A 25,550-nucleotide genomic window follows, 5' to 3' on the forward strand; every position below is an offset into this window, starting at 1 on the left:
AGGCCATGACATCAAGAGTTCTTCATCATCTCTTATGCCACTCTTTCAGAAGCCTTCCCTGGAAATGGAAAACACAGGGGGACATAAGGAAAAAAAAAAAAAAAAGCAGACAAGAATGTATAAAGAAAGCTGCACTTCTTGAGTTGCTCACAGTGCTCTGATGTTCTCCCCACTGGGCTTCAGAGACAAGCTGTTGGAGAAGCAGCCCAAACTGGCCAGGTGTCCCACAGGCAACTTCAGCCAAGGGGGTGAAAGTGAGGGCTCATTTCAGGAGACCAGCAGCTCAGGTGACCCTTTCAGTCCACAGGGTGAGATGTCCTGTCCTCCCCAGGGAGCCGTGGCACCTTCAATGAGGACAGCCTAGGCCAGAGAAAATCGTCTCCAACCATTTCACCTGCTCTGGCCATGCTGGAAACCCTGGGGACCAGCCAGCACAGCTCTGCAAAGGGTCCCATGGTGGGACTGGCACCAGTGGAAAGGAGGGGCTTCTCCCTGCTGCCGCCCTGACCTGCTCCAAGCCCAGCCTCAGGGCATGATGTCTAGATGGGACATTGGGTTTGACGCTGCACAGTTGGCTGGCTCATCGCCTTTGGCTGAGAAGATCAAAGCCGCGTGTGATAGGGATGGGAGGACATGAAAATTGAGCCCAAAAGGAAAGAATTTGGCCTACAGACTAACTTCTTCCATGCTGCGGGGCAGCTTAGGTGGATTTCTTGACTTTCAGAAGACAATTTAAAATGAAAGGCTAAAAGATCCCATCTCAGACCCTTCTGCCGGTCCAGCCTGACTGTTGTGTTTACCTTTGGACTACTAGTCTTGTTCTGCTGGGCCTGATGGGAAAAGCCTACAGATAGTTTTTGCTTTTTTAGCCACCCTAAAAAAAAAAATTCAGAGATGCAGATGCTACGAAAACAGGATGTCAGCTTTTGTCAGAAAAGATCACAAGAGGTTTGAGGGTTTTTTTTTATTTTAGCTGCCTCTTTCTCTCTCATTTTCTTACTCCCTCCCTCCCTCGCACCCTCCTCCCACCTCCCAGTTTCTGTCAGCGCTCAGCACACAGTCAGGGGAAGATCAGAGGAGATGGCGGTGGCTGAGACACAGCTGTACGCAAAGGTGTCCAACAAGCACAGGAGCAAAAGCACCTCTGTACTCCTTGAGCCTCTCCTCGCCAAAGGATTCCCAGCTCACATCGCGTGAGTAATGTGTTTGGCTGCCTTTGCACAGTAAGACGTATTTAAGATATAAGAGGTATTTCTCATAAGATCCTGACAGCAGGCAGCTTGCTTTTTCCATCAAGAAAGTGTGCTGCTTCCTGGGGGTGATGTGCCTATACAGGGATCAGACCTGTCTTGCTTTGGATTTCTGTAGAGCAGCGTGTATTGCTCACATTGCAAAACCAACCTGCTCTGTATCCATTTTTATAAATGCTGTGTATATCTGAAGACACATGCCCTTCCACATTTGCGGGTTGAGAGGCTTCGCAATGAGTTAAGAAGTTGATGTCCATAGTTGCTCTTGGGATATATCCTCTTTCATTTTTTCTGCTTATCACTGTTATTATAAGGGAGTTAAATGTGGATGTAACTTCTGTCCAAAGTTTTTTTCACACCTGGAAAAGATCTCTTGCTGGATTTTGTCACTGGAAACTGTTTTAAAAGAGTAAGCTTTCCTTAACAAGATGCCACATAAGTGTGTCAATTTTTCTTCCCCTCTTGAATCAGGATCTTGTTCCAAAAGCATGTCCTACCTAGAAAATGTAATAGTAAAGAATGAGGCACTATTCTTGGCAGCAGCTAACCAAGTTAATAAAAAAGAAACATGGTGGTCACTCCTCCCCCAAACTTTGCTCTGGTTGGACAGGGAAGTTTTGGGGAGGATTTTCCAACTTCTAAACGGTAAGTATGGACAATTTGGTTCAACCTGTTAAAAAAATAAATCTTTTTATTTAAATGTCAAAGAAGCCCTCATAAAAATATTTTAGAACGGAGAGTGATATCTCTCTCTTTTGACTGAAAATTAAGCAAGTTGAAAAGGCTCCATTCGTCAGTGCTATGTTGCTTTTTTAGGAACAGCTGTGTTTAGTGGATCAACTTTAGACACAATGTGCACAGCTTACAAGGAAACTGTGGGTCCCTTTTTCTCAGTTATGCACAGTGGAATTTTAGCTGTGCAGCTGAAAACCTGGCTCATCATTTCTCTAGTAATACTATAAGTTTGTTCACCCCAAAGTAATGGCTAGTTTCTGAATTTTTTGTCCCGTATGTGATGTTCTTCAAATCCCCTTTGAAACACTTTCTGCTGTTACTGAGACGGCTTTGTGCTTCCCAGGTTAAAAATCAAGAAGCAGTAGCAGAAGTACTATGCAAATTGACATAAATGACAAAAAGTCCAAAAGCACTTTATTTTTTAATTTATTTGCTTTTATTGACTTTAAGACCTTTACATTTTTTCTTGCCTTTTTATAACACCTTTTAGCTGTCTCTGTAGTTCCTGGATTGAACCGTAAATGAAAGTATGGAAAAGTTGTTCTTTTGAGATGTCCCAGCCCGAGAAAAATGAGGCTGGGTGGAAATATTACAAAATCTTTCATAATGTAGAACCAGCATGCGAAAGCAACATTTCCCCAAAGAACAAAAACCAAATATGTGAGGATCAAGCCTAGCATCAGATCAACAAAATAGGCCTCCCCTGGTGCTTACACAGTACTGAACTGTGTCAGCAGTTTCTACTTTAGGGAAAAGACAGCTGTAAAGACACTGTTTTTGATACAGATTTTCAATGGTTTATTCCTATCTCTATCTGCAAGAAATTGGTATATACAGAATTTATTCTATGCATTATCTTTCAATCTTCATCACTCATCTTGGAAGCACAGGATGTCTAGTCACAGCCTAATGCTTTCCTGATGCTAAGGGCTCTACAAACCCTGCTGGAAAGCATCCTAGAGAGGAGCACAAGGGAGCAAGGAGATAGTACTGAGCAGCATGACAGCCCATAGTCTCAGGTCTCGCTTGTCTACATTTACATTTTTGCAGGCCCTATGGTAAAGAAAAGCTGGTGTCAAGCTCCATTTGTCTTCCAGGCTGTTTGCACAGAGTTTCTCTCAGAGTGGGAGGAGCAGCATGGCATGAAGCAGTAAAACACTCACTTTGAGGTGTAACAAGTGGTTGACAAAGTCTGGCATCACTGGCCGAGCAGCGTCAGGCACTGACATTTCAACAGGATATAGCAGGAAGGGCGGCATGGGGAAAATGACAAAAACACAGGTTGTTTGTGTTTGATGTGATGGAGAAGGGGAAACCAGCAGAGGCATGGAAAGAAAATATGTAGTATTCAGTCACAGAGGACACAGGCTAATTGTAGACCAGCTAGCTCATGTTTTTGCATTGATTTGGCCATGGTAGTTCATTTACTCGGTGGAGAAGAAAGGTAGAAGGTAAAGCTTGAGTGGAAAGCCTCATGTTAGCCCTCACCCATGTTGAGCACCCACTAAAGAGCCAGGCATGGTTGCACATACACATAAGTACATTTAAATGTTTTTAACAAGCCCATGTGTAGTTTTTGCACTAGAGAAAAGACAGAAAGTGAGGAGGAAGCACCATGGACAAACCTGAGTCCTGCTGCTTAATGCACTCATTGCACTGCTGCTGCATGCTCAGGTGTCACAGGGATGGATGGAGGATAAAAATGTGAGGACACTAAATGAATCAATGCCCTCAGGACCCGGTGGCCAGAAAGGATGGCCTCAAGAGAGAAGGAAAGAGATGAACAGATGCTTAGTAATTTAGCAGGTTTGCATCCATGTCCACTGTGTCTACTTCCCCTTCATGTCTCTTCTGAGAAGTTTGTAGGTGGGTTACAGGGCTGGAAATGGGGTCCATGGGTGCAAGTGCTACTTAAACACTGGAATCCTTCACCTGTCACCTAGCATTCAGTCACAAAGACTTGTTCATGGGAAGCACATAGTTGGCATTTTGAAAGCTCTAGTGAGAAAAATGCGAATAAAGTCCAATCCCAGAGAATGTCACTTGCATTAACAGAGAGAAATGTGAGATATTGTCCCTCATCTTGGACTGAACTGGTGGGTTAGATCTGGCTCTCTGCTGGCCTATGGGAGATCCTCAATCCAGACTTTCAGACCCCAATATGTTTTGCTTTGTCTATATGTATGGGCTTGGGCCTGGCATCTTGAACCAGAACATTATCCTATGAACCAAGCAAACCCTGCTCTTACAGTGAGTGGATGGATCATAGAATCATAGAATTGTTTAGGTTGGAAAAGACCCTTAAGATCATCCAGTCCAACCATTAACCTAACACTACCATGTCTACCACTAAACCAGTTAAGGGTAGACTAATAATTTCATGTTTCCTGGCTTGGTGGCTGGATTATTTTTTAATGAAAGTAAAAACTAGGAATCATTAAGATTGGAAAGGACCTCTAAGATCATCAGTCCAACCATCAACCCAACACCACCATGCCCACTAAACCATGTCCCAAAGTGCCACATCTACCCATTTTTTTTGAACACCTCCAGGGATGGTGACTCCACCACCTCTCTGGGCAGCCTCTTCCAATGCTTGACTACCCTTTCCATAAAGAAATTTTTCCTAATATCCAATCTAAACCTCCCCTGGTGCAGCTTGAGCCCATTTCCTCTCATCTTATTGCTAACTACATGGGAGAAGAGACCAACACCCACCTCACTACAACCTCCTGTCAGGTAGTTGTAGAGAGTGAGAAGGTCTCCCCTCAGCCTCCTTTTCTCCAGGCTAAACAACCCCAGTTCCCTCAGCCGCTCCTCAGAAGGCCTGTGCTCCAGACTCTTCACCAGCTTCGTTGCCCTTCTCTGAACACGCTCCAGCACCTCAATGTCTTTCTTGTATTGAGGGGCCCAAAACTGGACACAGTATTTGAGGTGCAGCCTCACCAGTGCCGAGTACAGGGGGACAATCACCTCCCTGCTCCTGCTGGCCACACTATTCCTGACACAAGCCAGGACGCTGTTGGCCTTCTTGGCCACCTGGGCACACTGCTGGCTCATGTTCAGCTGGCTGTCAACCAGCACCCCCAGGTCCTTTTCTGCCAGGCAGCTTTCCAGCCACTCTTCCCCAAGCCTGTAGTGTTGCATGGGGTTGTTGTGACCGAATGGTTTACCCAACGCTAAGGAAAACCATATAGTCAGTAGGGCTGCTAAGAAAACACCTCCAGAACACAAAAGAGGACATCCTGTGGGGAGGAGAGGTTACCAATCTTCAAGGAATTAAAGACTTGCAGTGGAAAAAACAACCTGGGGGGCTTCAAGAATATTAATATTTGCCAGGAATAACCAAGTTCTCTGTGCTGGAAAATAGACTTGGTGACCACAGCATATACATTCTTTACTTTCTAGGACTTTTCTTTCTGTTATTCTGATGAATCCATTTTGGCTTTTTCCCTAGGCAAAAAGCCTTGGCTGCTACTGGACAAAAGACAATAGAAGACGCTGCAAAATGGTAAGTACCTGTTATTTCTAAGGAGTGCTTTCACATTAAACCTGGCTAAAAATCCTTGTTCATGTGCTGATTCTGTCACTGAATTTGAAGTTAGCAGCCATAAAAAAACCCATGCATCTGAGTTCTTGGGTTTTTTTCATTTTAGTTCACACAGAGAAAGAAATAATTGTATTTGTACTTATTCTGGGAAGCAAGGTTGTTTGCAGAAGGCCTGGGATAAAACGAAAAAGCTAGGAAGGAAAGGGCAGTCTTGGGCAGAAGCAGCTACTTTTACCACAGTGATGTTAGTCAATTCATGGGACCAGCTGCTCTGGGCAGACAATTCTCAGTTTTAAGCCTCCTGCTTAGTTATGGCCGTGGCCACCGAGGTCTGCTCACTTCCTCTGCAAGGGGTTCCCGGGCTCTGAGCCAGGATTGCGGGCACACACTGGGGCACGTCCGGGAAGGTGCTCAGAGCCACCCATGGGGTAAATGTCCTCCCTGCCTTGGAACAGCTCTCACACCTCGTGGTGTGCACCCATGGGCAATGGGCACGGGGCCTGTGGGGGCAACCTGGACTCTCCATCTTGAAGAAAAGGAGGAAGGAAAAAGGGAAAATATCTGTAAACCCATGGTTGCAGTTATAAACGCATGCAATAACAACGTGGAGTTAAATGGCCATGGCTGAAGGCAAACAGCCTGTCTCCTTCCCTTGAGAGAGGCTCACTACGAAATAAGCTGAAAGGCTGGTGGTCAGAGGGAGGTGTCATTAGAGTCAAAATCACTTGTTAGTTTTGACCCCTACAAAGTTTTTTCCTCTGAACCAAGACTCTCACAGAGTATTTATATGTTATTCATATGCTGATAATTGATTTTTTTGCTTTAATCCACCTTCAAATTAAATCCAGTCTTTCCTTGCACTTTCTTCTGGTTTTGTTGTGCTTTTTGGGGTTTTTTTTGCTTGGTTTGATTGTTTTTCTTTTTTTGTGAAAAGCCAGAGGAGACGTTCGAGAATGGCATGTTGTTCCCAAATAATTTTTTGTCAGGGATGCTACCACACTTTCCAACAATCATTCCCAATCCAACAGCTGTGAAGCCAAACATACAGCATGTGAAGAACAAGGTGAAGGATATCATCACATAGGATAAGAGTTTCTGATTGCTTGTGCACTTTCTGATTTGTCTCGTTTGCCTTTATTAGGGCTGAATAAAAAGGCTAGGTCTTTTTGAGTTTTTTTTACATCTTCAATTAGTTTTCATTTTGTCATTCTTCAACTTTTTCTACACATTGCTTCTTTCTCCTCTTCCAATCCTCTGTTTCCAGTCATGAAAAAAGGAGGAAAATAACAAAAAAAACCCTAAAAAAATCTTTTTTGTTGTCTTTCAATTTCAGACATTGAAAAAAGTGAAGGCACATAATAAAATGTACAGTACACAAAAAATAAGCAGAAAAAAACCCCATTCTCCATTAGTTAGTACTTCAGAGAGAAAACTTGTAAGGAGCTTTTATTTTAGCTTTTCATTTGTAAGAAAATAACAACCTTGTATTTCCTTTTTCTGGTCTCTACTATGAATGCCTTCAACCACAGGAAACAAAAGTAAGCACACACTTATTCTCTGTGATATGCTCTTGATTTCAGGTTACACTCCCACTGCAATGATCCCTCTTTGGATGACCCAATCCCTCAGGAGTATGCTCTTTACTTGTGTCCCACTGGCTGTTTGTATAACCACCTGCAAGAGTTTTGGAAGGAGAGCAAGCGCCAGTGCGGGAAAAACAGAGCCCATGAGATTTTTCCACACATCACTCTCTGCGATTTCTTCACGGTAAGGCACAAAAGACGTGCAGGGGTCAAATACCAACTACTGGTGAAACTGGGCCACCTGCCATTGTCTTACACCAGAACTTCTCCTTGGTGGTCAAACCGACATGAGCCAGGTCCAGGCGTGCCTGCTTAATATTTGAGTGTTCAGCCCCTGTGTAAGCACCGGGGGCCTTTTTCCCTCCACCCACTTTAGCTACCCATCTTAGGCCTCAGCACACCTAAAAATTAGATGCTGGGACAAGTGGGATGCTTCGGGGTAGCTGGGTGACACATGTCTAGCATCTGTCTAGAGCAACCCTGTGCAGTCTGGGCTGCACATGGACCTGCCAGCAGGAAGCACAGCTCCCCATATGCAGCTATCGGCAGGCTTCGGAGACAGTGTCCATTGCTACATCAATCTAGGATGTTAAACCTTCCTGGCCAGGGCAGTAGTGGCTGCCTTCGGCCAGCTGTGCAGTCGTGACAGCGTTATCATAGGATTTAGACAACTTTGGTATTATGCCTATGGGAATCTCAGGGAAGCCCCTGCCTTTCCCAGAAAGCCCCAACCAGAAGGTCATTGCTACAGTGGAGTGTCTCAGTCTTTACCCTTTCTATTGAAGCTTGGATGTTGTGAAAAAGAGAGAACCATAATGCACAGGGATGGAAAGAGCAAGGGGAGCCAGACTGGAGCCCGGCAGTGCAATTGAGTCACTTGTCAATAATCTAACATGGAAGTTAGGCTCCTGAGCTGGACTCCTGGTGGGCTGTTTTCTGGTTCTAGAGATGCTACTGTCCTCCTAGGTGACCTTCTGAATGCTGGGTAACCCGCTAGACAACTTCCCAGCAGAGCTGCTTCTCCGGTGTAGGTCAATGTGCCAGTATTGGCAAAGACCAGCAAAGAGTCACCTATCTGGAAAAACTCTGGAGCCACCTGGAATCCAGTTTTCGCATGGTGATGGTGCAGCACATGAACATCAGCTGCAGCTGAGATGTGCTGAAACAGACATGAGCTAGAGCAGCTGGACAAAAATTATTCTGTTAATCATACTTTTACGGTAAACCATGCCACTAAGTATAAACAGTGAAAATAAGAATATTTTGTTGCAGAATACTGAATGGTACTGTATGGCCATTAATCACAATTATATAGAACAAAAATCATTAATTAATAATGAACACCATACTCCTGAAAGGTATCAAATTTAAAGGCCTGCCCTTGTAAGAGACAACTGAATTACAGCCCTCACCTTGCGCATCTCAGCCCCTTTCAGGTAGCATATTTCTAGGGACAAATGCACCCTCTGGTGCTGTTCTCCGCTCCTTGGCTGTCCGCAAGAGCTGACATGGGCACCTCAGAGGCAGAAAGCAAGACTCACTGACCTGGCTCTCACCTCCTTCCCCCAATGCGGCCCTCTCCTTTTTCCTGATTCCCCATGTCTTTTGGAGCTTGTGGACTTGTCGGCCCCAGAGGAGCCTGCTGCACAGCACTTGCCCTGGTGCAGGATCCCACCCACCCCTGGCCACCCACAGCCCAGTCTGCCCGGTGCCCCCTTGGTGCACCCCTCATCCCTGTGGCCTGAGAAATGGTCCGGAGAGAAAGACGGTCTAAGCAGGAGGAGCTCCTTTCTTCTCTTTTGCTGTTCCCCTTCAGCAGCTTGACCCAGTGTAAAGGCTAAATGGAGCAAATAGCTCTATGGAGGAGAATAAAGCAACGCAGGAATGGAGCATCATTAATGTTCCTGTCTTTGTCTGGACGGCACAAATTCCATCTTTGTCTCTTCACTTCTTAAATTGCTTAATTGCTACTTTTTTGTGGAAGCATGGCTCTGTACAGTCCTTTAATTTGCTTTGATTAGAGCGCTAAGGATCATAATGACAAAGATGCCTTATGAATTTTGCTAGGCATGTTGCTCAGCATCTGAGATCTCGAAGTTTTAGCAGGAGCGATTTCAGCTAAGGACCGTAGGATAATAATAAACAAATTTCTTACTTAGAATTGAAGAGGGAAATAATGATCCTTGCCTCATTTCAGGCAGGTTACCGCACACCCATCAGACCATAACATCTTTTGGCTCTTTCCTACCCAGGCTAGATACACTTCCTGGTAGAAGGCTCCATCTCCTATTATAGCACCAGGATACTGCACTGATCAAACTGCCCAATATTACTGATTTTAATACCAGGAATTTCAGGCAAATTTGTAGGTGTGTTGTCTGTCTCAGGAAGTCTAATACCTGCACTGCTTTCTGGTACTACTGTATAACACAGGCTATGATAGTAGCTGTTGAGCCAGTACGTAAAGCCTGCTTCTCCTCTGTTTTCTTTCAGTGTGAAGATCAGAAAGTGGAATTATTGTATGACACCTTAAAGAGAGTTGGTGACAGCTTTTCACAGTACTTTCCACCATCCATTTCCCTATCACTACACTCATCCACCAGCTATCTTGGCTTCTTCATTGGTGACAGCCACGCAAATATCATCAAAGAGTTTGCTCTGGCATTCTCATCAGAAGCCTCAGCCCTGGCAGGTAGGACCAACATCAGAGGGAAAACGGGTGGGCCATAGCACAAATGCTTAGGCATGGTACTGAAAACACCTCCTGTGTCTCCAGGGGAACTTAGCTGATGTTTTATTGCCAGCAAGCACCCTTTCCTCCTACAGATTTGAAAACGACGTGGCTAGGGGAGCATGTTTTAGACTTTGAAGACACAGTGCTTTTGTCTAGAAGCTGAAATGGTTGGCCAAGTGACCGGACAGGCCATTGATCAAGATATCCAAGATAGGCAGGGATATAATACTCCTTATTCCCAGACCTCCATCCCCATGGCGTTATGGCCCGATGGCCTGATTGCATCCCTGAGAAATAGGTCCTAATCCACGCTCCAGTGACATCCAAGGGAAACTGCATCACCAGTGGAGACTGAAGGGACACAGCCCCAGCATAGTGAGGTCTGGGTGAAACAAGTTCACTACATCTCAGACTGGGAGAGGAATTCAAGCCCTGTTCATTTTTTTCTCCCAGCTGAAGCCAGGGAGCAAATCCAGTCCATGTGTGTGAATTATTTTGGCATGATTAAAACCATGACATTCTGCAAAACCATTATTCAGCAAAACTATGATCTACTCTACAACTAATTAGTATGACATTTCCTGCATCATGCAAAGCATCTAGGATAAGACAAGAGGAAGAGCTTTAAATGACCTTTGCTTCTATGTCGTGATGTCTTTGTTTCATTCCTAGATTGCCATGTGAAGCCCTGCCTAAAGCAGCTCCACCTCACCTTGGCTCACAAGTTTTATCCTCACCATCAGAAGACTTTGGAACAATTGGCCAAATGCATTAACCCAGGGGAGACCTGCCAGTGGGTAGCTGCTCTCTACTCACGGGACATGCGTTTTGTGCATTATCAGGTACTGTCATCAGATTTATTTAATTTCCTGAGCCCACAGTCACACTCTTTGCTACAACCATCTTGCCTTTTTTATAAATGAAGAAAATCAGTGCATGTATAGTGCAGTGTTTCAAAAGGCATGGTTGTTTCAGGTACCTCTTTGGGTTGAAAAACTGTACTCATGAATCAGTGGAAGATACCTTTACGGTAGGCTGCTTGATCTGCATTGTCAGCAAGGTCTAATTCCAAATTTCAGCAGAAAAAAATAATCTTACGATGACATGAGAAAATAAGAGACAGGAAATGATGATCCTTGAATATTTGTTAAGATTTGTCAGATCACAGCTTTGCAGTAAAATTCTATTCAGCAAAATTAGTTTTCTTGATTGTTCCAGCCACGATGAAAACTGCACAGGTTAAATACCAGTGAGCAGGGCACAATACTCGCTGATAATTTTCTGCTTAACAGACTCTTAGTTAAAACCAGTCAACATTTTTCCAGTTCTCATTTCCAAATTAGAGTTATGGAATGATCAACATTTTTTAGTCAGATCAGTAAATATATATATATCAGTCAGATCAGTAGAGATATATATATGAGTCAGATCAGCTTTGTCACAAGTCTCATACTGGATTTTCGTCACACTCAGGAGAGCTGCACGTAATCACAAAAATAGCTGATAATGCTTTTGCCATGTTTGCTTTCAAGTAAGTCTGCACTAGTTACAAGAAAAAAGTATTTTTATGAAAACCAAGCGCCTATTTTTACACATACTGCAAATGCAGTAGTGTCTTACTTTTTCTGCTGAAGTGCCATTGAAGAGCATGTTGCAGAGTAGAAAACAGTGCTAGTCGCTGTGTCCGGTAGAGAGTTGAACAAGCATCCCCTGAACCGCTGCAGCACGTGCAGCAGCGGGCTCCGGGCAGCAGCCTGACCCCGCTGCATGTTCCCCCCAGACGCTGAGGGCTGTCTTCCAGTACAAGCCCCAGAACATCGATGAACTCATGATCAACATCGGGGACTTCATCTACGTTGACCCAACGCAGCAGTCTGATGTGAGCGAAGGCTGGGTGATCGGGACTTCTCATCGGACCGGCTGCAGGGGTTTTCTTCCCGAAAACTATACTGAGAGGGCCAACGAGTCAGACACGTGGGTTAAGCACAGGTAAGTTGGGGTTTCATGGGTGTTGCTTTATGTCAGCTGCTTTTCCTGCTGGGGAGCCGTGGCAACATTCCTCCTCACCATGAGCTGTGAGCTGCCAAGTAGGAGCTGGAGGTGTTGTGGGCAGAGGAGAGCGGGGTCCTGGGGGTCTGGGTGGGATGCTGAGACTTCTGGAAGAAAAGATGTAGGACACACACCCACAGACACCCAGAGTTCATTAGTTCAGCTGCTCAAGGGATGATCCCTGTTTGCTCTTGAACAACCTGGACATCCTAATGAATTTTAAAAGACGACATTCTAACAGGCAGGCTGAGCCTTCAGCCTGGCTCACTGCTTTCTTCTTTCTTCTTTTTTCTCACTTCAAGAGCTTGCAAAGTTAACTTGAAGTGAAACCACACAGTTACTCCACCACCTTGCGCCCACCGTCGTCTTGTTGATTTACCCTGTATCAGCAGGCATCTGTCTGGCTTCCTGCACTTTGCTCTGCAGCTGACAGTGCGGCTGATGCTACTTGTAGATTAAGAGCTGATTTTTCTAAGCAGGGAGATGTAGGTGCACTTCTTGCTGAGTCCTCAGAGACAGATAGGAGGCAACCAGGTAGTATTTCCTGTTTAAAGATCATGCTTTAGCAGGGTTACACCCAACATATGCCATCAGTTCATATTATTTAGCCTCATTTTTACTGGGCAGATTCTAAATCAAGAACAAAATGATGAAGTGGATTGCAAGTGTGAAAAAAAAATTGAATGGAATATGAAACCTGACTTACATGTGTCTGTAGACAAGATCATGACTCCCTTCTATTTGTGTGTGCACCCATATGTTCATACATGTGTGTTGCTTCTGCTTTTTCTACAGGGAATATGTTTTTGTAACAGCTTCAAGATCCTTCACCCAAACTGAAAATGAACCTAATGTAAAGCTGAATGGAGAAGTCCATAATCCTAGTATGTCAAGGAGCGTAACCAATGTTTTTTCTCTTCAGGTAATTGTTTTCTTCCATTTCTTATCTTTGCCAAGTGCCTGTGCAGATATATTATTAATTAAAAGCATTTAGTAAATTTAATAGTATCTTCCTTTTTCTCCCTCACTTTTTCATGTTATGTTGTAATGCACACACATATATATATGTATACACACACACACACTCATACATTCATACTGTATGGTATAATATCTCATAAATATTTTGTAACTTATATGTTGTATATTACTCTTGCCTTCTTTCATAAAACTCATTTCATTCCTTCATAATATCACAACAAATGAGTCCTCTGCTCGGGTTTCTCTGTGCACAGCCTCACTAGGGAAGCTGTGCAGAGGTATGGCAACAAGTCTGGCAAGCGAGACACAGGCACAACTTCCCCTGACTTTCATATGGGTTCATAGCAGAGTAACTAGAGCAGATGTAGGCTCATTGTTCATTGTTACTTTTATGTCCAGATTCTATGGATGTCACTTGGTGGTTTACGTGGTCCCACATCTTAGCACATTTAAATCATGTTTCATATTGTTTTGTATTTTTAGATACATAGCTAAAGCAAATAACTGCACAGAACTGCAGCAAAAGAACAGCTAGCTGGAAAGATTAGCAGCACTGATGGGATTGCATTTTTGACCCAGTTTCAAAATAAACATGTATCAGTTTTTTTCCCAAGTTTTCCACTGGTCTTCTGGTAGGAAGAGCAAGACAGACAAGGACTCTTGGTTTTTTACTTATAGCACATTTGTACCTGCACTGCCTTATTGCCTCTGACTGTCAGGGATGACTGACGTGCTGCAGAAACCCCTTTGGGCTTGCTGGCCCCATGGCCTCCCTTATTGCTGTGCTGGGGGGTAACCCTGGGTTCATTTGTGTTAAGATCAGAGAAACTTGAAGACTCCTTGAGAGAACTTCCATCCTGGGGCCTCCTAGGACACTGTGTGTACAACCGTAAGACAGAAACTTCTACACAAGTCACACATCCTTCCACTGGCTCTTGATTGCTCTTGGCCTCTCTTATCCAGCTGTGATCTGTGGCAGTGCCACTGCTTGGCCAGAGGAACAGATTTTGCAGATGTGTACATCTCCAGTCTAGGAGTTTCCCCAGCCTCTGGGTTTCCCTTAAGCAGAAGAACAAGACCACAAAACCTTAGTTCTAAACTCTGATCTTGTGGCGGTTGATTCATGTTTCATGGCAGAAATGCAATAGTGTTTAGCCGAATACATGAATATTAATCTCATACCACTTCTTAAGAATCCCCTTCTCTACTGCTGAAGATACACATCGCTGACCTCAGTGCTGCAGCAGTAACTTGAAAAAGTTTTAAAGACTTTGACCTGTTCCTCCTTATCTTCTCATCTGTATTTAACGTTCATTGTATACTAACCCCAAACTACTTAGAACTTATTTGTAATTCCATGCAGTCTGAGTAAAAAAGTGGCCTCAGAGGACATCTGGGTTCACTGTTGACTTGGCCGTACAGTTATGAAAAGTGTAAAAGTAGTGTTTTCTTTAGGAAAAGAAGGACAATCTTGGTGTTAGTCCTGGTGTAGAAAAAAGCATTACCACTTAAATCTTAGCTAGTTTCCCTCTTCTGTTTATATCAACCATATGATATATATTAAAATTATAATTCCTTCCCACACTGGAATTAAAAGATCTGTTATCAGCACTACCTTTCACTAGTGTAAACACAGAGTTAAAACCTCATCTGTAGCCCATGAAGATCAGGGATCTCTTTCATTTGCCTTCAGTGGAGAGCCAGTCCAGCTTACTATTGTCCTAAAGATAGGCATCTATTATAGCAGCTCCTTTCTCTCCCGCTCTATGCTTGTTATAAACCTCCCAGGACAGGTCTGCCGTTCCTTCCTCCATCAGGCAGCATCAAGGAATCCAGACTTTTCATGCAGGTTATATATAATTTTGTAATAATACCCCTTTTTACACAGCTGTCTCAGAATGCCACCCTGCGAAGAGGCGTGCTGGTGATGCACCACGGGGAAAGAGTTGATCAGGTCTTTGGCAAGTCTTGGCTTCAACAATGCTTGACTGCAGATGGTAAGATAATAGAGGTATCTTAGCAAATCAGAACCAAAACTAATTAACCCCAGTAATGGGTACAAGAGATTCAGTCTCCTATGTGTAAATGTAAACACTGACACAAAAGACTGAGTAAAATTGCAAATCAGGTACAGCACTGCTTTGACCTCCACGTAACCAGTATTTCATAATCTCCTGAAGTCCTTCATGTTTATGTTGGATAACCTCTGCAGAACGAGCAAGCTTTTGTGATACTCATGTGTCTCACCGACGGATGTACAAAACACAAGACCTCTACCGCTTGTTACACGAGGTGGTGGTTGTCAGACCCCTCCACCTTTCCGCACTTGAGTTAGAATTATGGTCTGTTGATCAGAGTCACAATACATCACTAGTCAAACCTGGGGAAGAAGACCAATAGCAAACCATGGTGGAAATGAGATGTCAGCACTGACCTAAATTAAAAGCTGAATTTCTTGGCCCTTTCTCTCAAAAAACCTATGTTCTGAGGTGAAGAAAACTGACCCAGAACAGGGAAATATGTGTCAGGAAGAAGGAGGGGAACAAAAATGTTCAGAAGGGAGAGCTTTATGCTGAAAGTCTCTTTTGTTATGCTGGAGATCTCCTATAAGTCACACTAGATCATGAGGGTGGTACCTTCTCACTGCATAATCAACTCTCTGGTTTCATTTTTCTTCAGTGGAAATGTCGTTTTTTGTCATTTTGGCAACAGTAAACACATATCGATATGGAGTGGATTTTTGTTTCATTTGAGCCCCACAAACCCTAGTTCTCATGATTTCCTGTCCTCTCTATCCTCCCCCCGATTTGCTCCTTTAGGGCTTGCAGAAGAGGTGCTGTTTTGGTAGGACAAGTGATTTCCCAAGCCAGTGTTGTTACCTTAAAAATGTGATCTCTTTAAGGTAATAGCAGTCACTGGGTTTTTTTCATCAGTGAGACACTGACTATGTCTGCAGTACTAAAATAATCCTGTAGGCATCTGAGTTTAGGCACTGTCCCATGATCCCCCAAACTGCTTAGTTATTAGCTGTCTCCTTGGCGTGGTCTCAGCTGATGGCAGCTCCCCCTCACCCACACGGTTTACAGGTGAGGTCTGGGGAGAGCACAAACCATAGTCCATCCCCAGTGGACAGACAGCATGGGGTTTTGAGGTGGAGGGAAGAGAACCTAGCTCCTTGGGCAGATGCCCTGCTTTGTGACTTGCCCTCATGGCCAGAGAAGGGGCCTCAACCTGTTTCATTTGCCAGTCAACATACCACTCTGGGCTGTTTTCAGAACCAGCCATCCAACCATTCAGGAGAAACAAAGCCATTATAACGAAATGCCACCTATGTGTTCAGCTGCTGCATCCCTTGTGCCATGGCAAAATGTCCCACTTTATTTCAGGAAAATACTACAGAGCAGATCTGAACTTCCCTGCCACCCTGCCGAAACGGAAAGACGGCATGAAGCATTTTGAACACGATCCTCCTTTATCTTGCTGTGGTATTTTCCAGTCAAGGCTTATAGGTAAGGTGGATAATATCCTACTGCAAATGTAAGGGTTTGGGAAGCAGGCTTTCATCATCTGCAAAAGCTCATACTGGCTTTGCAGTGGAAAAACTTCCTAGCGGCACTCATTGTGGTAACTCTTCTCTATGGGCAACCACTGCAAAATCGTGTTAAATAGTAAAATAGAGAGTGGGGCCGGTGGCTTATCTTTGAGACCCATTCTGCCAGTTCCTGGCACAGAAAGTTACAAGAAAGAAGCTGCAACACTATCTGTGCCCCACTGCTTGTCTGCAAGGGACTAATGTCTTACACAGTTGTCACTGAACATCACTGAGGAGTGAAGGGGCTGGCCAGAGGAAGCAGCTTCATGGTCAGCAGAGTGTGGTCACCTCATGACAGGTACCTGATGGCTGGGTGGTATGGGTTAGTCTGACTCAATTCACTCACTAGATGAAGTTGTTTCTGCTCCCTGAGCAAGCGCACCTGACTACGACAATGCAAGTCTGGTGCAAATGCTTGTCTCTGATGATCCAGATATATGGAGACAGCCTAATGCCTAACTGCTGTTTGCAGATTTGGAGTGAATCTTCTGTAATTATCTTTCCAACATGCATTCTAAACTTGTTGTTGCCACCAGAATGAGCTTTTTAGTGAGCTCAGTCAGCCGATAGTGTGAAAAAATGAATAGAAATGAACTGTCAATATATCTCATGTCAATGAAACTGAAAAGCTCCAAGCTGATTTTTGCAGAAAGTATATTGTGGTAGTTTCTCATCTGTCATGATTTGTTAAAGAGCAACTCACTTTGCTGTTCCCTCCAGGGGAAGCTCTGCTGGACCAGGAGGTAACAGTCAGCTACGTGTACTCCTCACCTGCACTCCGCTGCGTACAGACAGCTCAACACATACTGCAGGGTAAGGCAGCGAAACTGGTCAGGTGCTTCTGCCATGGTGCAAATGTCTTTTTCAAACTTCTGTGAAATCTCTGAGATGAGTAATTAAGAAGATGTATGACTTTGTGGTTATTTGTTGTTATATTTAAGCAGGGAAGACAAGGTGGGTTTGTCTACCTAGTAACATAGGCAGTAATAAACCTGCTGCCATGTGTATGGTCTGGAGGGTACCATCCCATTAACTCTAGTCCTTGCTAGTTAAAATGGAATCTAATGTTATATGAAACAGAGGTGTTTCACATCAGGTTGAATTCAACATTAGTAGGTGCTCATCAATTCACCACTACCACCTCTTCCAGAAAACATTCTGAGCCAAAACACAAATGTTTCCAGTGCTCTGAAGGATATGTATATGAATCAGGGAAGACAGCTTTCTCCTGAAAGTATTTGCCTTTGCAAGCCAAAGTATTCGAATTCCTTCATACTGCAGAACCTCTTTCCTTCTCCTTCTCCCCCTCCCTCTCCCTCTCTTCCTTGTTCCTCTCCTGTCCCCTCCGACAGGTCTGTCAGAGGTTGACAGTTCATTGCCATGTTTAGATCAGAATTATGATGGAGTGCATTTCTTCTGGGAACTAGTGCCACTCAGTAACCTCTCTTGAGAATAATCAACAAAATAATATGTCTTTTGACAAAAGAATTCCATTTCTAACACTGTAGGACAATTTACTGCCCCACCGAGGACCACTGAGCAAAATGTTATATAAAAATGGTAAAAACATTTCCTGTCTAAAGTTTATTCAGATTGCAACATTACTGAGGTCTTTTCTTCTATTCTCTCCTGTACCCTGCGGATCATCACAAGAGAGCTTCTGAAATAATAATAATAATAATAATAATAATAATAATAATAATAGTAATGATGATGATGTAAGAATTTGTACTGCCTTAACATTAGTCAGAATGTAATGTTTGCTTCATTAATCAACATGATCCTCTTTTGTTTGACAATAAGTAATTCTTTTTCATTGATGAAAATATTACAGCGAACAGGGTGGAATGTACAGCACAAGTGTAACACTTTGAGTGTACCTTTCTTTTCTAATAAATATTTCTTGTTCTTGCAGGGCTTAAGTTAGATCAGAAAGTCAAAATCAGGGTGGAACCAGGGCTGTTTGAATGGACCAAGTGGGAAGCAAGCAGAGTAATTCCTAACTTCATGACTTTAACAGAACTGGCAGCAGCCTCTTACAAAATAGACACAAGTTACAGGTAATTGCTCCTTATCTAGCTGCTAAAGCCGTATTTTTTTTTTTCCCTGAGGTATCTCTTCATCTTTTTATTTGTCACAAACCATTATGAACACTGCAAAAAAGGGGTGATTCTGATCAAATTTAGATCTGTTCCCAAAATACGACGTGTTGTCAGCTGTCTTGTGCCAAGAGTCAACTTTGTTTGCTGCTCTGACACAAAGACACACACGTACGCTTGGGAATGTGCAGGCACGTAGCACACAGGTGCACCTCCACATGCACAAACCTCTGATACTTGTGTATGGGACCAGCCCTGCGTTGGTGTTGCCTTCAGCTCCGCTGGCTCAGTCCCATGGTTTGTCATGCACAAGGATAGCTGCATTATAGGCATTAGTGTCAGGTACCAGGGGTTTTGTTTTTACCTTTGGCTCATGTGAAGCACACTTTAGAAATGTGAAGAACAACCTGTCGGGTAAATAACATGCTTGTTTTCAGAGACGAAGAAATGTGATTTCAGAAAAGGTTAGTAAGCCCTTTGTTTAGGGTCTGCAGGGCAGCAGCAAGAGGTCTGCCCCACGGCAGAGGGTGAGCCCAGGCTGGGAGGTGGCAGGGAGCACAGGTCCACACCTGAAACATCGCTGGAAGGGAAAGCGGGGGCCACCCCCATGCACCTGAGGGCAGAGCCACGCAGGGTCTGGGGAGAGAGAGGTAAGCCCAACACGAGCCAGCTGTCCTTCTGGTTTTGGGGGCAGGCAGGATAACAGCATTTCACTGTAATGGATGTTTGTGCCAAATTTGGTCAGGGACGGGGGTTGTTTTGTTTTGAGTTGCTCAAAGGTTAGTACTGTGCTCAGCAAGGACGTTTTGGGGCCCTTACAACTTGGGGGGTGGGGGGAGTGATGCCTTTTCTGAGTGCTTGCAAACCACAGCAGGGCAGGAAATGATAAGCCTCCAATTCAATCTAGCTCCTCATCTTGCTCACAAACCAGGCTGCTTTGTGTTCACAGTGCACAGCCAGATCCAGGAAATTACTCAGCTAATAAAAGTGAGTGTCTCTGGGGTTTCCCACATGCACAAGAAAGGGGGAAAGGAAACGTCTCATGTCTTAATGCATTTCTTACAGCCAAGCAACTGACTTCATTTGAAATTGCATGAAGGAACAAAATCCTTCATTTTCTTGGATCATAGTGCTTTCTGGTGTGTCTAACCGCCAACAGACTGTTTTCCCTAGTTTTTTCAATTAAAAAAAATCTCTTGCCTCAAACTTCCACATAGAAAAGGGTGCAAATGCAGAGCAGTGGGAAGTTCAGAGGGGAAGCTCCGAAGCAGTGCTAACTACCCCTCACAGTGCTGCTACCCCTCACAGCTCACTCAGGTCCAGGCAAAAATAGGATGGATGAGCTGTAAACTTGCACATATGATGCCAGTTTCTTCCCATCACATGCAGGGTTCACAATCCTCCGGTCCCAGGGGCTGGTTTTACCTTATTCACCCACTGCAAATGACAGCATTCAACTAGGGTGAATCCCTGATCGTTCCCTGTCAGCAGTGGACATAACCCAAATTCTCCTGTTTCCAGTGCCACTAAGAGACATCATGAGTGGTGCTGAAACTTTTGCTGCCTATGCGTCGTGTGCTGAGATGAAATCACCTTGAGGTTCACTGCACCCAGCCGCAGACATCTAAGAGTTGGGTGCCTAGCCTGTGATGGTTAGCTAGCAGTCGTCTTGTCAGTGGAAAGAAGGGGACTCCCAAGACAGTGATTTTCCATCTTAGATAACCTACATCAGACACTTAAGATAGCATGAATTGCCCTCTGAAGGGGTGTCCTTGTCTCCCTTGACCTCACCAAACACTTGAGCTGTAGGCAGCTAAGGTTGGGTGAAGTTTAACTCTGCCTCTCTCTCCTCTCATGCTCTCACAGAAGCAGAGGGGTGGTAGATGCTCCCTGTCCCAAAGCAGGATAAACTCTGCCTTTGCCATTTCTGCTGTTAAAGACTTCCAGTCACAGTGTAAGCCACTTTTTTCTCTTCACCCTTTGCATGGAGGACAGACCCTTCCTTTCCTCTTCACAACAGCCTTTTGCGGGCTATTATCATGTCCTTCTTCAACCTTTTCCTCTGAGCTGAACTCTTTCCATCATCCCTTGTAGGCTGTGCTTTCTGTACACCTGTTCACTGCTCCCCTCTGGATTTTCTCTTGTTGGTCCTCACCTCACATGCACTGTAGCACTCACAGCTGGAGACAGCACTCCCACCGAGACCTTAGCCTGGGCTGAGCACTCCTGTTGCCATTTAGCCTGGAACCACTTGGGCCAGTGCTGGTGATGCTCACTTCTGCTGCAGAATGCCTAGTTAATAACAGGGTTAATACTGAAAGGACTGAGGTACCAACACAACAACACATTAAAAAAAATTGCAGCTCTGCCAAAAGGCAGGCTAGTTTTGAGTACCCCAATCTAGACTTCTCCGACCTAGCCAGGATTAATATTAGCTATGATTAACAAACCAGCATGAGCTTTTCATATGGTTTTACCACCTATTTTCTACTTCTGCAGTTTGTGCCGACATAATGTACCGAGGACTCACCTGTGAAAGTACACTGTGATACCATACCTTACTACAATACATTAATCCAGTCTTACTCCTGCCTATTCACTGAATAAGGAGACAATCAAATCGGAGTGAGGGAGGCAGGTTTTTTTAGGAAAAGAATGAACACCCTGTATTGTATCACAAGACATGGCTAACAATATTTGCCAGCCATAGCAGAGAATGCCTCCCTTTCCCAGAGAAGGTAGATTAAGAGGATGACATGAAAAATAGATGAAAAATAGAAGAAGTGCTCAGATACTTAGGAGTGGTGCATTGTGATTAATATCCTTGGAAACGTTTTTTTTTAACTCTAGGAGTGAAAGTCTTTACTATCGATTTGTAATGCAGATATGCCTTGTTTGTTGTTGATTTTGTTTTGCTTTGTTTATTAAGGAGACTAACACTGAGGTGCCAAATCTTGAAAGCATTCACATCATCAGTGTCTCACCTTGGTTTGAGCTCAGTCAGGACTGCTAGAGCTGGGCTGCTCTGCAAGTTTGCAGTCCATACCTGGGCCGTAGTCTCTGCTGACAGAATTGCTGAAAGCACAGCTTTTCTTAGGCATGAATCCTACTTTAAATAATCTCCACTGTAAACTACAAGTTTTATTAAAGCATGGTTTTCCCCACATCTGGTGCTTTATGAGCTATGAGATTTAGCCATAAGACTTAATAGAAATTACTGTGGGGGCAGCTAATGCTCCATGAAAGCTGAGGTAGCAGTATGTCAGCCAAGTCAGTAGATAAACCTATATACTTGTAACCAAGTGCCTTTTCTCTGGTGTAGTCATTCAGTAGTGCTCACAGTATCCCCATATTCATCTAGATTAACATGTATTTGTGGTTTGATTGTCAGGGGTAACTTCCCACTCTCTTCTCTGGTGCCATCGGAAAGTTATGAAGACTACGTAAGCAGAAGCTCTGCAGTTATAAAACAGATCATCACTGCCTGCCCCAGTAAAGGTAAAGCTTTCAGATCTTTGTATATTCTGTCAGACACTTTCAGTAACAGGAACAGGCAGAGATTTGCCAACAGAAGCACATTTAACATGAGTTGTTAGTATCGCACAGAGCTTAAGGTAGACTCTTAGTCCCTGTCCTGGGCTACACTAAATCGAAATATGTGCAATTTATGGGATAGAAATGAAAAAGTGAAATTAAACAGAAGACAGTAGAGTACTAAATTACAAGAGTATACTCTTTGCTTGGTCTTTCTACATCCAGATGTAGCTCAGCATAAGATAGTATGCTTTTCTGGAAAGCCTTTTTTTCTCTTTTCCTAGCAAATGCTTTCTCTCACTAGCTGGCATGCCTACAACACACCAGACTTTTTCTGACCAGCACAGTACAGCCTGCCACATTATCAAGGAGGTCTGAAAAGATGAACAGCCCCAAAAGAGCATCATACCCATCTGCTGATGGCTAACCTGACAGTGCTGCAGCTCCCTTATGACTTTGCTTTGCTTTCTCTGCTATATCAGGTGTCATCCTCATTGTGGGCCATGGCTCTTCCTTGGCATCTTTCACCCGACCTCTGATAGGGCTCCCTGCCAGAGACAGCAGTGACTTTGCCCAGGTGGTGCGAAAGGTAAGAAGATTTTTTTCAGCAGGAAGTTTTCTTTTTGTTTTATTATACTTTCAATAAGGAGCCTGCTTATGCAGTGAGACATGCATGTAACTGCATGCCAACACCAATGACATTAGCTTTCTCATTACAAAGGGAATCTCATGTAGTTTTAGCAAAGCACTGGAGGTCAAGAGAAGGATTTTCTGGTGAACAGTATGTGACAAACAGCTAAGTCTTTGGAGATTTTCATCCAACTCCCCTGGAAAGTCAATGCCAGGTAACAACTACAGACGAGAGGAACTTTTGGAAACCTCTCCATCTGGAGCTAGCCTCCTTCCTTTAGAAACAGGGCTGAGAGTCTTCCCTCTCTTCCCCATGGTGTTGTGAGATTGACCTGCAGCTACATTCAGGGAGTCACTCTTTTAAGAAGCTGTGTGGTTTTTGAGTCACTGTAAGTTCACAGCTTTGGTGCTCAGCTACAGAATGAAGCGGAGAAGGGTTTCTTGCCAGCTTTGCAAGTGGGCCCTGTGCTTGAGACTTGGTCATCAAGACTTTTTGTTTACTTTGTGTATTATCACCAGTGGCAGAATTCTTCACCCCAGTTTTCCTTACCATCTGCCTTGGTACAACCAACCAGAGAATTCAGTCTTTAGACATATTTTTACTACCACTGTCAATGCATAAGAAGGAGTGAATATATTTTGATCATCAAATCCAAGTATGAATGTGGGGTGATGACACAAGTTCAGCTTTCACCCCCCAGGCCTCCAGTCTGTTTTTAGTTCATTTCAGAAGCAGCAAAATGTCCTGGTCTCCCCTCCCAGAACAGTCTCAGGGTCTGCTCTCTTCTGTAGGCAATCCCCCTCTTTCATGTCAAAGCAATGACACTGCTAGTAACTCTGCTGGTAACTTCTTTCCTAGATCCCTTCGCTGGGCATGTGTTTCTGCGAAGAACTGAAAGAGGAAAACAAATGGCAGATGGTCAACCCACCAGTGAAGACATTGACTCATGGAGCAAATGCAGCGTTTAACTGGAGAAATGGTATCGTGGAAGATTAGAAGGCCGGCTCTGCCTTTGCAGTTGTCAAAAATGAGCCAAAGACAGTTTGTGGTTCAGCACAGTCCAGTGATTCATCCAGAAGACTTACAGAGGGTGGGAAACAGCCTCTCTGAGTTGTCAAAGCACAGAAAAACACTTCTGGGTTTGGTGCCTGAATTTTGTTTTTATTTCAGTGGCTGAGAAGAAGGAACCTAGGAACTGGCGTGCAAGTGAGAAATAACTCTTCTGGTGGTGAAGAAAGTAGCTTTTTATCTTTCCTGAGAGTACCAACATTTAATAAATACAGAACTACCTGATTATAAATTCCACTGCTAAAGGCACTAAAGTAGATGATGTTGCATTTTCCAAGACCAAAATACATCCAGCATGAATTGCTTTTTTTCATGTACTTGGATATTTTCAGACAAGCAGAGAAACTGGGACTGAAAAAAAAGCCACTTCCTACCTGAAGCGGAGACCAGCTCTACCTAAAGCCACCGGCTTTCCTGTTCACTCTGTCAGTTCTGCGACAGCAAATACCACACTGACTATTTCTTTACCTCTGTTACAAAGGAGGTCCATTTTCTATCACAGTGACTCCCCAATTCAGCAATTCCCGAGTGATCTGTATTGCAAAAGGGACTACATGATTCCTTTTTGAAGAAAACTGAGCTGATTGCTTTACTGTTGCTGGGACAAAGAAAGACGCCCTGTGTTACTGTACTGGTGACAAAACTGTGACATGAACAACTCTAACTGCTGAACACTTCCTGAGAAGGCACTTGCAGGACAACAGCTTTGCTTAGTGCTGTTCCGTGCCAAATTGTATAAATGGTGACACACCTACCAGATGGGTCACCTGAAAGGTCTGTGTAGCTCTTCTCTTGGTGATTTGTTTAATTGAGGGAACATAGCCCTAAAATTTTATGCACAAACAGGAACATGCCTTTCCACAGTCTGTTTTCCTTTCTAGTTATCCTCTCAGATAACTACCTCTGGGAAAGCACAAGTGTTTCTTTCCATGAAAGGGAAAAATGAAGGTCACTCTTTCTCTCTTAGCATGACTAAAATGTTTTCTTTTTCACTTTTCACCTCCCTGCTCCTTCTTGACATAACTCTGCATGCATACTGTTAGCCATCAGGGCATGCAGTAGAGCCCATCCAACATTTAGGCTTTAGGGCTGTGTCGGACAAGCACCCTTATCTGTGGGTGTGGAGATTTTGTATCTTGGTCTTGTACCTGAAATGATTAATTTTGACATTCCAGCTCTGGTGAAGATGCTTGAGCTCTTGCTTTTCTGACAGTGCTGTAATTTTAAAGTGAAAAACAAATGCCCCAGGGCCAAGACAGGAGCTCTCTCTTTAGCTAGCAAGCGTTGCAAGGAAAGGCATGGGCCGGCATCGCTGGTTGCAGCTCGAGTGCATGAGATGAGTGGCTATGGATGCAGCCCCAGAAACAGGTAAAAACCCCAAGCGTCTTCAGAGCCTTTTCTTGCTCCAGGGGAGCAGGATGCCACTGCAGCACTGAGAAGACTGTGGCTTGGTTACTTCTCCGCATCTCACCCTGTCACGCACTTGCTGTCAGCTGGGAGGGCCAGATGTGGTGAGGGATGATTTTGCACTGAGCCCCAAAGGCTCCTCTGCGGTCTTCAGGGAGGGCTGTGAGTCAGAAGTCTAGCTGAGAAAGGGCCATGCAATACAAGAAAATCAGCAGGTAGAGGAAGAGCAAGGTGATGAGGGAGGGAGCAACATCTCTGCCTTGTGCTCAGCCATGCTAACAGCAAGCAGCAAGGGTCTCCCACAGCTCCCTTGGGCTGCGCTCAGCCCCCAGCTATG

At 44.2% G+C, this 25,550-nt stretch overlaps 1 protein-coding gene across 2 annotated transcripts; it reads left to right on the forward strand.

Annotated features, from left to right (window-relative positions):
• Positions 1 to 1,080: 1,080 nt before the first annotated feature.
• On the forward strand, positions 1,081 to 23,843 carry UBASH3A (ubiquitin associated and SH3 domain containing A). 2 transcript variants are annotated; one of them, XM_075714022.1, is made up of 14 exons: positions 1,081 to 1,193; positions 5,443 to 5,496; positions 7,116 to 7,302; positions 9,612 to 9,810; positions 10,525 to 10,694; positions 11,633 to 11,841; positions 12,697 to 12,823; positions 14,771 to 14,879; positions 16,269 to 16,391; positions 17,195 to 17,287; positions 18,390 to 18,534; positions 21,965 to 22,071; positions 22,590 to 22,696; positions 23,597 to 23,843. In XM_075714022.1, the coding sequence occupies exons 1-14, from the start codon at positions 1,081 to 1,083 to the stop codon at positions 23,732 to 23,734; spliced, it is 1,881 nt and encodes a 626-aa protein (XP_075570137.1). In that variant the 3' UTR covers positions 23,735 to 23,843. The 2 variants fall into 2 exon arrangements, with proteins under 2 accessions (XP_075570137.1, XP_075570145.1); XM_075714030.1 differs by having other exon boundaries at positions 14,780 to 14,879.
• Positions 23,844 to 25,550: the final 1,707 nt, after the last annotated feature.

This window comes from Pelecanus crispus, chromosome 1, assembly GCF_030463565.1.
Source record: "Pelecanus crispus isolate bPelCri1 chromosome 1, bPelCri1.pri, whole genome shotgun sequence".
NCBI lineage: Eukaryota > Metazoa > Chordata > Aves > Pelecaniformes > Pelecanidae > Pelecanus > Pelecanus crispus.

Coding starts and splice junctions, on each gene's coding strand:
- UBASH3A (XM_075714022.1), top strand. CDS start 1,081: ATGGCGGTGGCTGAGACACAGCTGTACGCAAAGGTGTCCAACAAGCAC. Junction 11,842..12,696: donor GACACGTGGGTTAAGCACAG/GTAAGTTGGGGT, acceptor CTTTTTCTACAG/GGAATATGTTTTTGTAACAG. Junction 16,392..17,194: donor TTTCCAGTCAAGGCTTATAG/GTAAGGTGGATA, acceptor TGTTCCCTCCAG/GGGAAGCTCTGCTGGACCAG.